We start from the raw sequence: 16,923 nt of genomic DNA on the forward strand, positions 1-16,923 counted from the left end.
ATTAACATTCCATAATTCAGGTGTTCCTGGCTATAGTGGAATAGGGACAGGATGATACGGAGGATGATCAGAATGCTTTTGGGGTCTGCTGGGCAGAGAGAGAGGCCAGCACAGTAGGGCCTTTAGAAAGAGGAAGGGCCTCGAGTTTTAAAGAGAAAAGATATGCTTTTCCGTGTGCTCGGGCGGGAACGAGTAGCAGCATCCAACTAGAATGGGGCCACCCATGCCAACAAAATAGGACTTCTGCCAACTTGTAGTCAATAATAGACTCCATCTTAGGATTCCTAGAAGGAAACCTAGAGCTAATATGGAGACTCCTCCCGATGATGTCATCCAAGGCACATGCTGATAACCATGGATAAAAAAGCAAGGTACATTAACATACAAAAACTGGCCTTGGAATAAACGTGTTGTGGATTGACAAAGAAAGGTCTTTCTTTGAAATGTCTAACTCAGTCCCATACATATTGTATCTCCTGCAAAGGATATATACAACTTCCCATTAATTTGGAAAAAACTGTATCGAGCTTTACATATTTCGAGGATGACACAGGGCGTGCTCACGCAGACATTACTGTTCTTGCGCAATCCTAAAGGCTTGCGTCATAGGGTAATCGTGACTCCACTTGACAATTCGACACAAATATCACTTGCCAGTACAAATATTTTGACATGACAACTGACTAAGAATAAGCCATGTATAATTTCCAAGAATTGATGGGTTATGTTTTGGAACAGAATGCAATATTGTGCTTACACCTTGGGGCACGCCCTGTTAAGTTCCATTTGCATAGATTTTCAGGGAATTGGCAGCACACGCCTCAAAGTCATTTGGCATTGTGCTTGCAACACTGTTTGTCGCAAAATATAGTTTGTACTGGAAACCTGATCAACACTATGTTTAACCAACTTTCCACTGTATAACACCACTTTTGGTTATGCTACGATCCACATAAATGCACATTAAATCTAGCATCATACTCAAATTGAAACGTCCCTTGCATGGTTTTAAAGGCGCACACCAGAGCCCTCAGTAACTCAACAGTAGTTTTCACAGGAATCCAGATTTTGGCAGTCATTATGAACACTGGCGGTCCGGACCGCCATATTATGTTCACTGGGAGACCGCCCCAGACGGAACTCCGCCACTGCCAATGTGGTTCAGATAACACAAAAGTCCCTCATTAAGGCTCAGTCAATTGATGTCCAGTGGCGTGGGAAATGTAAGGAATCAGACCCATGGATGTAGTAACCCTTTCTGTGAGGCTAAGTCAATGTGGGTGTGCAGTATAGCTCAGGGAGGCCTGAATTCATGTGAGAATTGCATGACACAACCACCCACTATGTGAAATATGTGGCTGTCCTGGTGTGGCTCCTGCCACACCTGATCTGAATTTAACACTCTGCCTAAGTTATGGCCTCAGCTAACCTATGGTCCCGCACAATACAAGTGTGCCTGTATCCTTGGAAGAAATCGCATGTTTTCAGTTCTCATTGCTTATTTTACCAAGAAATGAATTTTCTAATTATATATTTCTGTACAAAGAGCTTTTGTAGTTGTAAAATGCAACAGACTCTCAAAACCACAGGGTTTGCACCTGCAAGAGGACTTATTACAAAGTGGAAAAGTGATTTTGTGAATCATACAAATCTTTCTAATTGATCAAATAGCTTTGTCAACCCTTTACAAATTGCAAATAGGATGTTTCTTGACGTGGGCGTCCCATGCCTATTTACATTTTTCAAAGGTATCTATCAATAGTCTATGACCACAATTATGGTTGCAAGCCATTTATCAGTCAACGACTCCCAAGTTTGGGTGGTAACTGATTCACAAATGAGGAGCTTCCCCTGCAGGTTAGCATCCCCATTGGGAAGCATATATGAAGTATTGGGGAGTCAGCAGAGGTCCAGATGATCACTGCCTACTCCCCCAATAGTTTCCCAAAAATGACTGCTTCAAAACATTCTTCTCATTTTGGAAAATAAATGTAAGAATTGACATCTACAGTTTCTTAGAAGCCTCCTGCATTCACACAGTCTAACCTGGGGAGTTGCAAACTGAGATCTGCCTAATTGATGCTTATGAGGCGGGTCATTTTGCACCCTCTAGACTATGGACAAGTAGTGATGCAGCCTCTTAAAGTATAGGGTACACAGCAAACTGCACACCCATTCGCAGATCAGTCCTGGTTTGAGATTGGGTAATATGACCTCAAGCCCTACATCTCAGATGCATACGGTCGTTTCTTGAACTTTCACTCAACCTGTGGATTTTTTAAAAACACTTTATTGCAAGCTATTAGTGAGTGTAGAGAACCTCTCAGCTTAACTCTACTGAAGTCGAACTTCTGAAGAGCGAAGACGACTTCCAGCTGTCACAGAATAAAAACCCATTTTGAGACCCGGATTCAGAGCGTTCTTGTGCACACCCTGGAAGCAGGCCTTCTGACCTGAAAGAACAGCAACTACCATGCAAGATAGGTGGGCTGGGACCAGCGTCATCTTCAGTAAAGATGAATACTGAAATTAAATTTAGAGGTAGTAGATACATCTTCCTTTTGTCCGAAAGTGACACTTACTAAATCTCTCAGTCCCCTTATCCTCTGAGGAGAAGTCGATAGGATATTCGTACAACATTTCCCAGACTTCAAAAAGTGGTTCTGCAGTTGTTGAAAAGCCTACTTGCCCGAATATGAAATACATACTCATCCATATAGAGGCAGGAACCAGGTCAATTTCCTGGACATTTATGTATCTCCAAGACTTCAGTGGACTTCTACGATAAATATTTAGGTGTTTGTTTTAAGTTTGATGAAGAACAAGAGCCCCCAGAAATTGGCTGAGCTCCCACCACAATGCCCGATTAAGTGGTGGCGAAACTGCTTGGGTTCGTCCAAAGGAGGCTTAGCAAGTTCCACTGGCAGACCCCCTTGACCTCTTGGCTCATTCACCACAAGCGCAAATGTTAATGATGTTGGCTCACCCTATTAACGGTGCGATGACCAGCACTGTGCTTTTTCTTCCTAGGGCAATGTGGTAGGCGTGGAGGACTCAGGAAAGAAGATGTTGAAATATCTTGAAAACATAACCTTGAGCAAAATGTAGCCATGCATTACATCCAAGAATATTTGTCAGCCATACATTCCATAAGCACACAAATATCTTTGTGATGGTGGACAGTTCATAAACCATACATGGCTGCATAAATATGTTAGTATATTAACTGAGCATTGACATATGACATTGTAATTCATGAAGTTCAGCGAGCAGTGGTTGAGTATTCAGTGCATGCACCAAATGTTCCAAGTTAGTTTGTGATCTCAGCAACTGTGTGTAGTTAAGAAAATGAGTGTCCTCCTATGCCAAGTGCTCTCATAAACCACCAGTTACTCATCTAGTCTAAAATTATACGTAGCAACAAAAAAGCACGTTCTACAATAATTTGTACATTACAGCATGTAAAGGATTATCCCTAACATTACAGTACAATAAAAGCTTATTATCAGTCTATCATAATGCCATAAGGAAAATCTGCTTGTAATTCTTTGGAACTGTTATTTTGGACTTGGAGTTAATGATAAATTATGCATTGCTGATTTTGGGATACTTTTCCTTTTTTTACTGAGAAAGCTTAAGAAAGTGTCTTCTGCTAAGAAACATCGTCTGTTTTTTAGTGGTCATTGTTTTTAAGATAGATTTGACACACTAAATTATTGCTCAATGCCAGATTAAAATAAAATGAATGGACAATATATTACAAGGAGCAAGGTGGACATTATTTGGGGAGGTCCCTCCAAGCTTTGCGATTCCCTTCAATTCTTTACCAGCCTACAAAGACCTTGAATGACTGAGGAGTTGAGTGAGGGGCTACTTTAAACTCTTCTGATGATACAGTTTGTTTGGAACAGTAGTTTTTAAATCTTCTTTTTAAATGTTTGATACGGAAAGATGCTCTGAACCGCAAGTCATTCAACTACTTTCCGCTGAAGGTTAGGTGCCTCCATTTTATGAATTACACAGTCCTTTTACTTTCTTTAGCCTTGTAGGATTCACCTTTAATGTAGCAAAATTAAAATTGTCCCTTTTTAGGATTTGGTATATGTAAATGCATCCCATATTGAAGATCCTTAAAAATTCGATGCGGATATGTCCCTTAGGTGACAAACACTGCACAACCAGTAGAAAAGATCAATAGCCAATTTACTTAATATGGGGGTTCATCCCACCATTACTGTAAACAGCCTCACAGGGGTTGCAGGTGGAAACCCTACTTTCCAAAAAGAATGCCCCTGTATCAATTTTCCAGGTTCACAGAATGACCCTTTAACAAAACAGGGTCTATCTTGTTCATTAATCCTGTCAATTGTCCTGTCAAAAAGTCATTTACCTTCCTTCCAAGCATATTAGGTCAGCAGGGGGTCCTGATTTAACCCCCCAAACCTGTGTCAGGTCACATGCTTCTCAGCCTTGTACATAGCTCTAAAAGCGTGAGGATAATTTGCTTGACATGTTAAGTACAACTGTGAGAGGTGAACAAAACGCAACTATGTAGGACATGCCATTCATGAAAGCAGTGATTACCATTTTTACAATGGGAGTGTCCACTAAAGTGCATACAACTATACTTGTTAGCCTTGTTGCTTTGTGCATTTAGCATTGGTACTTACCTAAAGGTATGCTAGGGGTGTGACATCACTGCTGTGTGCCAGTGACTCCACTTGTGAAATATTCCAACAAGTCTCATACTGGACTCTAGCATCTTCCAGTGAGCACAAATCTAGTCAGTAAGAACTCATGTAGTTCAACACGTCTGCTCTCTGAGGATCTTATCTTTAAAAACAATGGTAGTCGTGGACACATGTATGAATAGGCTTACTACTTCACAAAAACATAAGTTTCCAGATATTTGTCATTCACAAAATATCAAGCTGAAATAGGGTAGTGACATAGAAAGTCCTATTCTGAATTTGTGGTTATACAATTATATATGCCAATATTTTGGAAGAGAAAAGTGGGAGAAAACATAATCAGGAAAATATATTTTTCTCATTGATTTCTATTGAAGAAGAGGCAATTTTGGGCAGGGGACAGCCAAAATAAAGCCTTTTATTGCCTAAAAAAATCCCTTGCCTGAATTGGGCATATTGGCATGTACACAAAAATCAATTTGATCAGCAAAATCTTCAGACATAAGTTAGAGACGGAAGAAACATATAGACCGATCTACAAAGACTTTGATATGACTTGCTGTTGTGAAGACCCAGGTTTGCTCCTCAATTCCAACTGCCAGCTAGGAGTACTCAAAGCTTACTCCTGGAATTCAGAGCAAACCTGGAGGCCGGCAAGAGTACTACTTTAACTCGTAACAACGTTTTTATGAATTAATTCTATAATAGCACACACATGTGTAAATAATCTTGCATGCCCAAACAGAGGTGAATGCTAGTAGAACTGATACTGTGTGAGCACAGGGACAGTCCTTCTGTTGATTGTACTAATGACTATCAACCCTCCAGAATACAGTGGTACAGCAATTTCGAGCACACAATATCTATGGTCAAAATATCGAAAAGTAAGTGTATATAGGGAAGTATAGAGTCTCTATTACCTAATTTACTATTCCATGCTCCACATTTACGTACCTTGAAGAAATATGTACCACGTAGTTACAGATAAGTGAATTTAGGTTAAACCTAGACTTATTTACCTGCCTATTTTTTTCCCATGTTTTGTCCTCGATATTGTGTCTCATCAATATTCTAGGGTCAATATTCAGGGTGCATTACCTATTGTTCAGAAATTCTGCATGGGTAGGCCTTCCAAGTAGAATTTCACAATGGAATGGACTGGCACTGAGTGCTGAACATAGGAACGAACAGCTTTAGCAGGAAGACCTGCCTTGATGGTAGTAATGGGGCTTTAGTCACCTATTATGTGGCTAAATAACTGAAAAAAAGTAATTTAGTAAATACGAGCACAAACCATTCATGTGCCTACAAAATGAAGCCAATTGCCTCCAGTTGGATCTGCACAATGCTTAAGAGGCCAATTTCACGGTTGGGTCTGCACAATCCTAAAGAGGCCCATTGCCTCCAGTTGGGTCTGCACAATCTTAAAGAGGCCCATTGCCTCCAACTGGGTTTGCAGATTCTTAGAGAGGCCAATTGCCTTCAGTTGGGTCTGCACACTCTTAAAGAGGCCTATTGCCTCCAGTTGGGTTTGCATATTCTGAGGGCAGCCATTTGCCTCCAGTCGCGTCTGCACAGCACAATCCTAGAGAGGCCAAGTGATTACAATGGATCTGTCCATTTGCAAAGAGGGTCATTGCCTTGAGCTGTCCTGCATGTTCTCAGAACCACAATTGCCCTTCAGAGGCATAAGCTGATTTTCATAGAAAGGGCATTTGCCTTTTGTGGAGCCACCATGTTTCCAGTGGGCTATTTCCTTTCAGAAGAGTTTGCACATTCCCATGAAGGCTCTAGCCTTGTGTCTGGTCTGATAGTTGGCAGTGGGCCTTGGGTGAAGCCTCGCCTTCATATTCCAGGAGAAGGTGTTACCTTTCGGCTGCGTCTGTACACGGAAGGGCGTTGATTTACAGAACCGGTCTTGCAGGTTCATCACACTAGCCCAATTGACTTGCTTTTCCCTATCTCTGGTAGTGCCCCACGTGAACAGGTCTGCAAGGACAACAGGTGTGCCATCTCATCCAAGTCGTTTATGATTCATTCAGGGTTAAAAATAAACTCACTCTTTCACCAACATGTAAACACATGAAAATAGTGTAGATGATGCCTCCTCAAAGCACTGATGCACTTTATTATCTGTTGCTTCCGTGTGTTGGGTCACAACATACAAATTACCAAAAAGCACTGGCAAAACCAATAGGTCTGACACTCTAAGCACTGACAAAAGCAATATAAATGCCTGATGTGGGTCAAAACGGTTTAAAAAATGATTTGCTTTAAGTATACAATTCATGGATGAAATAAAAATGTGTATCTTGCATCAAATAATGATTTGCAAGTTGCGATTTCTTAATAGAAATTTCGGTAGAAGTGGATGCAAACTGACTTCTACCGAACACATTGGTATTTTGTGCACAAACCTACGTGTAATAGGTTGAATCACAAAATAACGATTCGTAGTAGGTCACAATCCAACCCACCACATTAATATACATAAGGTATGTCACACATTTGAACCCTCTAAGAGTGGTTAAACTTATAGGCACAGAGGTCTTCTGTGGTCAGTAGAACAACATTTCTGTTATTACTTTTAAATAATGCAATCTTTTTTTAATGCAGACAGTTTTCCCGAACGGAAAACATGCTGCATTTAAAAAAGAAAATGAAAAAAATGAATTATTTTATAAACATTTTTTACGAGCGGGCAATGGATCCTGAGGACCACTGCCTTTTTTAAAAAAAATAATGTCATTGACATTCACAAAAGGGAGTGTGGTCCTTGGGGACCTCTTCCTGTTTACGATTCTTACCACATCTTTTGATTTGGTTGAAACAAATAATTTTTTTTGCAACCGGATTTTGGTGCAACGAACATTAATTCATAAGCTAGATAATCTGTTTGGTAGGGATGCCTTACAAGTCCCTTTCATATCCTGATTCTGTATTCATTCTAAAACCCAAACTGCGATTTGTTAACATGCACTGAATTGCAATGGGTTTGATACATTAAAAAAAAATCAATTTGTGGTCGCAAAGGCTCAAATTTCACCTTTGTGACAGTAAAATCGCATGGTACATCAGACCTTGGAGGCATGATGACTGAGTATACTTTGCAGATGTAAAGTAGTCACTTGTGCGTTTTGTTTGATGCAGAAGGACAGACCCAAACAACCAAGAGATGGGATGTGAGACTAAAATACTCATCTGGGCTGATCCAAGATGTGATTGACAAAGCGTCAAGACAAGGGCTGACATATGTTGAGCCAAATGAGACATTGCAGGAAGGAAATTTACAGAAAGCCCAAGGGAGTCGGCAGAGAATACAAAGAGCACTATTCACAAAGATAAGTTGACAGATGCAGATTTACCCGTGTGTAAATGTACTCTTACACATAGGTATAAAACTGCACTTTGTGCAATTCACAATTCCCAAGTGTAGATTTACACTGTGGTGTCGACTAAATGTCTCCACTCTCTGAAATCAGGGGATGGAAACATATAAGAGTAAGTTTATGAGTGTAAAGTGACTATTAGAAACGTTTCACACGTAGGCAGATATCTCCTATGATGAAGTATGTGGAAAAATGTATAAAGTTGACTTCATTATTTTAAAAAATGAATGTGAAATATATATTGTGAATTAATTTAAAATAATAATCTAGAACTAATAAAATATATCATATCACAGTTACTAATCAAATTCAATATATACTAAAAAGTGAAATAAATAGTTAAAATCCATTAATGTGTTTGATAAGTATTATTTTTAAATGAAAAATACCTCCCACACTAGTATATTAATATTTAAGTAATATTTGCTCAATTAAATTTTTTGTGCAGCCCCACCACAGAATCCCTGGCGGTAACGATACTGGCGACAGGAATGCTCATTCCTGTCACCACTGCAGGACTCCCCAACCCCCCCTCCATGTAGAACCCTCCCCCACTCCCGACCCAATCTGAAGCCCACCCCCCAAGCTGTGACACAACACCCCCCCACCCCCGATTCCCATTCCAACCCCCAAACATACCCCCACACCCCTGTACATCCACGCAGGCACACATCACACATACCTACATACACGCACACAAACACGCACACTCATTCACACACACAAACACACACGGCCACAACAACCCCCCCACCCTGTATACACGCATTCACACACGCACACATACACTTGCATACACACACCAATACACACGACACCACCAACCCCCTCCATTCACACAAACACACACCCCCATTCACGCACACAACACTCAACACTCAACACCCCCCTCCCCCTTCCCTGTCGGTCGATCACCTTACCTGGTGGTCACGGTGGTCGTCCTGGAGGGAACGGGGTCCATGGCGCTTGCTCTGCCGCCAGCGCCCCGCCAACACAACACTGCCACGCTTACTACTAAGTTGTAATAGGCGTGGCGGTGTTGTGTTGATGTGGCAGTGCCAGCGGAGCAACCCCCACTGCACCACCAACCGCCAGTATGGCTGCTGGCAGCTCTCTGCCCAAATTATGGTGGAGAGCTGCCAGCAGTCATAATACGGCAGTCTTGTGGCTGGTGGGACTTGGGCGGTCTACATTGTAGACCGCCGAAGTCAAAATGAAGGCCTATATCTATTCAATATTAAAAGTCTAAATAATTTAATTTATTTAACATTAGTTTTCTATGACTTTTATGTTAAGTTCATCTCTCCATTTTTTATGTTGCAGGACATGTGATCTACCATATGTAGTGCTACAACATACTCCCAGCCTGGGTGCATACAAATGTATTTGGTGCCTTGTGGGCTGTAGTAACTTTACCAGTGTAGTTTGTGAATTACAGCAAGCTTACTTTTGTGTGGATAGGTGTTAGTATTAGCTTGTCCTACCCTAAACTCCTTCATAACCCTCTCTAATCCCCTACTTACTCTGTTGCGTAGTTTCTCATTATCCTAATGAGGCTACTGGATTTGGGCGGCAGAATTGCAAGGATTGTGGAGTACTACGTACAATTCCACAACATGTGATGCCTGTCGGCCTAATCCGAGTTTTCTGGCTAACTAGCAGCGCCTCATCTCTGCCCAAGAGCAAGGGTGATTGTGGTGACCAGGAGCATGACAAGAAAGACTCCTCAGGGGAATCGTGGGCGATCAGATCTAACCTCTTTCTCTCATTTAAATTGGCCTCACACAGGTAAAGTCAAACAGAAGCAGAATATAGTTCAATAAGGACAATGGGCCAGATGTAGAAACGAAACATTTTGCGACTTGCAAATAGCGAGTCATAGCGACTCGCTATTTGCAACTCGCAAAATGTTATGCAGTACGGTGTCTCAGACACCGACTGCGACTTGCTATGGGGTCGCAATGACCCACCTCATGAATATTCATGAGGTGGGTCGCAAATTGCGGCCCCATAGCGAGTCAAGGCACTCGCAAACATGGAGGCCTGCTGTAGTCTGCAGACCTCCGTGTTCGTGACTGCTTTAAATAAAGCAGTTTTTTTTTTTTAAGTGTAGCCCGTTTTCCTTAAAGGAAAACGAGCTGCACTTAAAAAAAAAAACGAAACCTTTAGTTTCGGGTTTTTTTCAGGGCAGGCAGTGGTCCCTTGGACCACTACCTGCCCTGAAAAAAATGTTTGGGGTCCATTCACAAACTGGAAGGGGTCCCATGGGGACCCCTTCCAATTTGCGAGTGGGTTACCATCCACTTCAAGTGGATGGTAACTGCGATACGATTTGCGACCTCGTACGCGGTCGCAAATGGTATTGCATCCCACTCAGACTCGCAAATAGGAAGGGAACACCCCTTCCTATTTGCGAGTCGGAAATGCATTTTGCGAGTCGGTCCCGACTCGCAAAATGCATTTCTGCATAGGAAACTCACATTTGCGACTCGCAAACGGCAATTTTTGCCGTTTGCGAGTCGCAAATCGTTTCCTACATCTGGCCCTTATTGAAGTAACTGCGTCTTAGATAAAATGGCATGTATTGCAATAACTAGGATGATAAAACACACTAAAAGCAAACCGGTGACAAGGAGTGTGAAACACAAAAACAGTCCCCCCATACTACCACTATGAGTAATATAGATATCTTTCCTACCTAGGCTATGCTAGGGCACAGCATAATAAGCCTAATCCCCTCCCATTTCAAACTTTACGCCCTTTTCCCATAGTCCCCTTCGATGTTTAGAGCACTCCAAATAGGATAGAGGGGGAAATTTCCACTTGTCTTTTGTGAATTGTATTTTGTAGTATGTAATGTAATACTACCTTACCTACCACAAATGCACTTTTTGAATCGGGACGAATATGTTCACTATGAACAGCACTAGAGCCATTATATGTGAACCTAAAATGTAGCTTCAATTTAACGTTCAATTTATACACAACTCATTCCTCATTCCCTAATCCTTTAAATAAATGTGTCTTCAGTCTCCATTTTTGTCCCAGTCGCTGTGACCATTGATTTGACCCCACAGCCGCTCAGTCAGCCTCTCCCCTTGCAAATGAGACAGACATTTCCTCCCTCTTCCATTCCCTTTAACAGGCCTACAATGACACAGTTTCTAACTTCTTGGAGATGTCACTGGTTGACAAATCTCACCTGCCAGAAACATCAAGCATCACTTCCACACTTACAAAACTAGCCCTTATGATGCCTTACACACTTTCCAAATCATGCTCACCTCAAACCTTTTAACCAAGGCAGGAGGAAGGTGAAACAAAAGTTGTACAGTTGTATAGGCCAAGTCACTAAGGTAGCCTTCGGGTGGAGGGGCCTTTTCACGGCATGCACTAATAGGATCAGTAGGAAGCTAGGATCTTGGAACTCCCACCCACAGATTTTTATTCACTAAATAGCAGTACTAGTGGAAGAGAGATCACACCTATGCTGAGGTTTGGGATTGAACCCTTGTCCCATCCATACCTGTCTACAGCCTGTCATTTGAGGATGATGAACCAGGGAAGAGTAAAGAGCGGAAGCAGTATAAAGTTTACTTTCTCTTTGTGTTGTTTACCTTGTGGCCCGTAAAGCCAAGGTAGAACTGGAAAAAGATGGTATATCATCAGGCAAACCAAGCGTTGAAGAGGTTACTTCTGGTTACCCATGATTTACATCCAAGCTCCCCCGGGCACCCTTTGAAAATGAAGAGATGTGCACATTGTAAAAGAAGTGAGAGATCAGTGCCAGGCTCTTGGGCTGATCTAAGACTAACCTATTACCATAGAACAGTGATGACAAAGCCATACCTTGAGCCCAACATCCAGGGATTTTCAGCTGGGCAATGATCAGGAGGCATCCGAATAAACAACAAACACCCTTCATCCCTAGAAGAGAGAGAGCAGTACATAAGGAAGGTTGCAGAAGTTTTTAAAAAGTCAAATATATGGACACGACAATTTAAAGCTCTGATGCTGTATTAGTAAAACTGATCACAAAACTTAAATATGTAATTTATTTGATTTTATTACAGATATTAGTATAGAGTTGACCAAGCATTGTCAGGGTGAATAGCTCTTTGAAGAATACAAGGCAATACAAGCGTGGTGTGGCTAATTAAACATCCTTGCAGCACTTGACAGAGTTTTAAGGAAACAACCATATAGTTACACGTTAGGAAAAAGATGAAATAGGTTGGATAATTATGTAGAATTACAGAAGGTGTAAAGGGTAGGTTATATATGCAGGTCTTAAGATATATGCTTTCAATCTGAAGTTTGGCGTTTGGAAGTAAGGCTGTACCCTAGGGAGGACTATGAGTGAGGTCAAGCTCAAACAAACACCTCTTCAAGAGATGAATTTTAGTCTCTTTCTAAGGAAGGCTAGAAGGGTCTAGCTGTGTCTAGGACATTGGTTGGTGTGTCTGCTAAAGATTGATTCAAAGCTTGGGACATACTTAAAGTAATTGCCTCAAACTACATTGAGTTATTACTTCTTAGAGACAGTGTTTGCCACTGAATTGGATACGTTAACCAGACACTGAGGTTGCTCAAATAAATAATTGCCTTTGTAGGCAATGAAACAGATTTTCATGTGCTTCATGTGGTAATCAGTGCCATTCTTGTAGTTTTAGAGAGATGTGGTTGATTTTGCATATTAAAGAATAACAAAGATGTGGAATAAAAAGTATTTTGAATGGCAAAATGGGGAGAGCAGAATTGTGACTGAAATTAATTCCCAAAGTCAAGCAGATCAGCTTCTGGTTTTGTCTGCTTTGATGTTAGAATGTCTTTGCTGATGTAGGTAGGTGATTTAGTCAGCTGGTTTATGTGTGACATTAGCAGGAGTAAATTGTTATGGTGAAACTCAGATATTTAACTGCAGGAGGCAGGGTGTGGCAGAAGCCTTTCATATTTTGTCCCACGAGTAATGGGTTGGTCAATTCTGCTTTTGACTTTGGGGTGAAGAAGAGCAGTGTGGTCTTTTGGGGATTCAGTTTATGTGTGTAGTCAGTCATCCAGGTGTGCATTATTCACAATGCTGATATAATTGGTGAGTGAGGATATCGTTTAAGGATAATGTCTGCAGGAATAGTGAGTTTCATCCACACTTTGGTGAAATGTTACTCCTTCGTTGGTTAGATATATGGTTGATGGTTCCAAATGTAAGTTAAACAATGGAGAGAGTATGGATCAATAGGTTTCTCTATCTGTCATGATTAGTCCTTTCAAGGTGTGTTTGCCAATTATTTCTATTGGGATGTGTTGAGAAAAAAGTGAGTAGAATTACTTTAGCACTTCATTTGGTGGTCTCATTCGATATTCCAGGGTGTCTCCCAATTTCTTGTTGTTGACAGTATCGTATGCTGCTGATAGATGTTAATTTATGGGAAATCATCTTCTTCATCACTCAATGGGTCTACAGTCAGTGCTACCTATAGATTTTACATGAAGGTCCAGCAAGTCCAGGCTGTGGAACTTGCACAGCTGATGGTTCTTGCAGATATACCAAGTTGATGTTTCTTGCAGATGTGCCAAGTGTATAATAGGTGAGCCCATTTGGCGTTACTTTAAGGAGCCCCAGCTACAAGTGTTGTACTTGCAAATAACACAGTACACTGTTGGTGGTCCTCAGAATTATGATGCATGCACTGTTAGTTTGACTTGCAAATAAGAGACATGCATACTTAATGGTTCTCTTAGGGTTGGTGGTAAGGTGACCACCGCCTTCTAGATCACTACAGACACTGTTTCCTTTTCTGATCTTTTGTGATATAGCTTGCTGCATTCTGAGTGTCATGGTTTTGTTTTGCTTCCATTGAACTAATTAGAGTAACACACCTGAAATCATTGATTTGTAGGTGAAAGGTTCAAGAGTGTGTCCGTACAGACCTGGGGTGAGGTGGTCACCCAAGTTGGTGGTACGCACAACATCCACATGTGCACAGGTGATGATGCTCACAGATGTGACACGTTGACTTTTGGTGTTGCCTGCAGGGACCACCACTGCAGGTGGTAGTCCTTCAAAATACCACTGGGACACGCTTCGTGGTACTCGCTGATATGGCATGTGCACATTTTTTGTCACTTGCAGATACACAACTGCTGTTGGTGACATTCACAGATGTCACAGAGGCAGAGTTGGTGATGCTCCCAGATTTCTACTGAAAAGTTGAATCTGTACTGCAGAATGTTAGTACACACTGAATGACAACAAGCACAAAAAGCAGTTTCTAAAACTAGCAAATGACAGAGGCAATCTTAATTTAAAAGAATTTCGATTGGCTAAACCGCATACATTTTAAGCATGTTGGGCACACATTTAATAAGTGAATTGTGATGGTGATATCTGTCCAATGGCTAAAGCAGGTCTCAATCTAATGGCAGTATTTTGTGCTGGCAGAAAGGTGCCGAGGTTAGTGTTTCTGGGCTTTTAATATACAAACTAATGCATTCTGGTATTTACAGTCTTGATTCATTAAAATTAAAGAAGTCAAACTAAAATGCAATAAAATAATGTTTTACACATTTGAAAAGAAAGCCCACTTGTGGATATTTCAATTCTCATATTGTGAAACAAAAACCTGAAAAAACATTAAGAAAAAGGGCATTGTCTTACTTGCTGTGCTCATCGTCAGAGTGATGGTGCTTCTCGACAGAATCACTATGGTCCAAGCCGAAGCGACAGGGCTTGTCGGAGGAGCTATGGTGCTCCTTAGGGGCCTGTGCTTCTTGATGCGGTGACTCTGTTCCCAGCCAAAGTGACAGAGGACCTGCTACATCCGCGTGACAGTGCTGGGATTACAATGTAGGTACAATGCTTGTACTCCTTGTCGGAGCGTCCAGAGACCTAACCATGCTCTATTCTGGAGAAACCCTGCTCCTCATCCGACCGACTGTATCTTTTGTCCTAGAGTGACCATGCTCTTCATTGGTGTAGCACTTCTCCTTGTGGTGTGACTGTGTCCCTTGATGCAGAAACACTGCTTCTCATTAAACTGGCTTAACCGCGGATTGGATGACGCTGATCCTTGTGCTCCTGGTTGGTGGGGCCGCGCTGTTTGTTGGATTAAACGCAATGACCAGTAGGTCTTCTTACCGCAGATCTTTTATACAAGGTTATCAGGAGCCACCCTATTTAATAGCTGGTTGAAGACATATGTGGCTATGAAGCGGTGATGAATTTGCACGCTTGGAAGGCGGGTATCCTCGGCAAACCTGTTGGCTCACTCCACACCTCAGAGGATCTGTAGTAAATCATGGTGACTTGGGTGTGTCACTTACAACTTATTAGAGTGCACATTTTAATTGTTCAGTGACTCAGCTTTTAGGTATAGTTTTGATTTCACAATACTTAAAACTTGCATTAGTGATTCTATAGAAAACCATTAAAGGCTTTTTAATCACTTTACTATACTTTAACACCAGCCATGTAATTAGCCAACTATTCACATCTTGTTGTACAGGTATTGCATCTTATATGACAGTTGTGCTTTGGGCTCAATGCAACATGAAGACAAACTTTTCTTCTTAGTTATCTGGAAACCTTTGAAAGACCGGAGGACGAGATCCTGGATAAGATGATCCGCGCCAGTTAAATTAATTATTTTTACGTTTCTCCTAGCTGGATATTATGAAAATCTGCCATTTATTTGACTCTTAGATCTATAGTGGACAACATATCTAGAGTTTCCTATAGATACACAAATCAATAAGACACCTCAGTTGGTTCATGCACTTGCTGTAGCTATCAAAATTGCATTTTTCTGACTCAAGGGTTGAGTTAAACATGCTGGTCCCACTTAGAACATTGTAAATTCCAAATATGGACAGTACCTGCAGTATGATTGTTCTGAGGTCAACAAAATGAGGCCAAATGAGTTATGTAATAGTAAAAACTCTCATAAATCCCATTTTGAGATCTAACACATTTGTTGAAATATTACAATGGCATAATTGCAGATGCATTGCTGGAGGTTGGTGGGGCTGTTGAGGTATCTATCTGTAATTTCTACAGAACTCCGTTTGAAAATTTTAGTTTTCTGGGACATCTGTGACTGTTGCTAAATTCCAGGAGTGTTTTGGAACTATTTGTGAATTGAAAAAAGGTGGATATGTGCCCCAAATTGTCAGGTGACCTTGTATTTGAAAATGTCTTCTTTATCATTCCTTCACTTTTGTCAATCAGGTTGAGCCTTTTAAATGTCACTTTATTTTATTTGCTGTGTAGAAACTATTTTTAATTAATCTTCCTTACATGTGCACAGTTACTTTAGTCTTTATGTCTATCATGTATTTCAACTTTCTTCTTATGCTTTGTTTTTCGAAGGGATTTGACAGTTTCATGGTTTTGTGTTTTTACAACAAATCTAATACAGAACATTTTTGTAAAAGGTGAGAGAGGCATGGGAACACTGGGAAGGGGGATCTAGAGTGCTGGTAAATCGAAATGAGCGGTCTGTGATCAGCGGGAAAATAACAGATTGTGGCAAGGTCCTAAATGAAGGGATGTCATGTTTCGTTGCCGAAGAGGAGAAGAGCTGCTTCTTGCCAAATCTGGATTGGTATATTGTTTTGGATCTTCAGAATTCAGCAGGAGAAGCCTTGTCGGATTTTCATAAAGTCTGCAATGTTGTTGTACCAAGACACTGGACTTGAGAGCCGGTCAAGGAATGGTCTTCCCTTGGAATGCATTGTAAATGATGTAGCACTTTTGAAAGTGATGTGTCACATATTTATCACAGCAGTAACCAGACGACCCACACGGGTAGAGGTATGTGAATGAATGGCCAACAGTGTCCGAG

General features: G+C 41.2%; 1 protein-coding gene across 1 annotated transcript in view; it reads right to left on the minus strand.

Annotated features, from left to right (window-relative positions):
• LOC138268679 (myeloperoxidase-like) overlaps positions 1-15,268 on the minus strand; it is a 54,536-nt gene extending 39,268 nt beyond the window's left edge. The window contains exons 1-2 of the mRNA XM_069218568.1: positions 14,739-15,268; positions 11,930-12,007 (exon numbers count right to left, since the gene is read on the minus strand). Coding sequence (XP_069074669.1) covers positions 11,930-12,007; positions 14,739-14,751 — 91 coding nt within the window. The 5' untranslated portion in view covers positions 14,752-15,268. The remainder of the gene's footprint in view (positions 1-11,929; positions 12,008-14,738) is intronic.
• Positions 15,269-16,923: the final 1,655 nt, after the last annotated feature.

The sequence above is a fragment of the Pleurodeles waltl genome, chromosome 12 (assembly GCF_031143425.1).
Source record: "Pleurodeles waltl isolate 20211129_DDA chromosome 12, aPleWal1.hap1.20221129, whole genome shotgun sequence".
NCBI lineage: Eukaryota > Metazoa > Chordata > Amphibia > Caudata > Salamandridae > Pleurodeles > Pleurodeles waltl.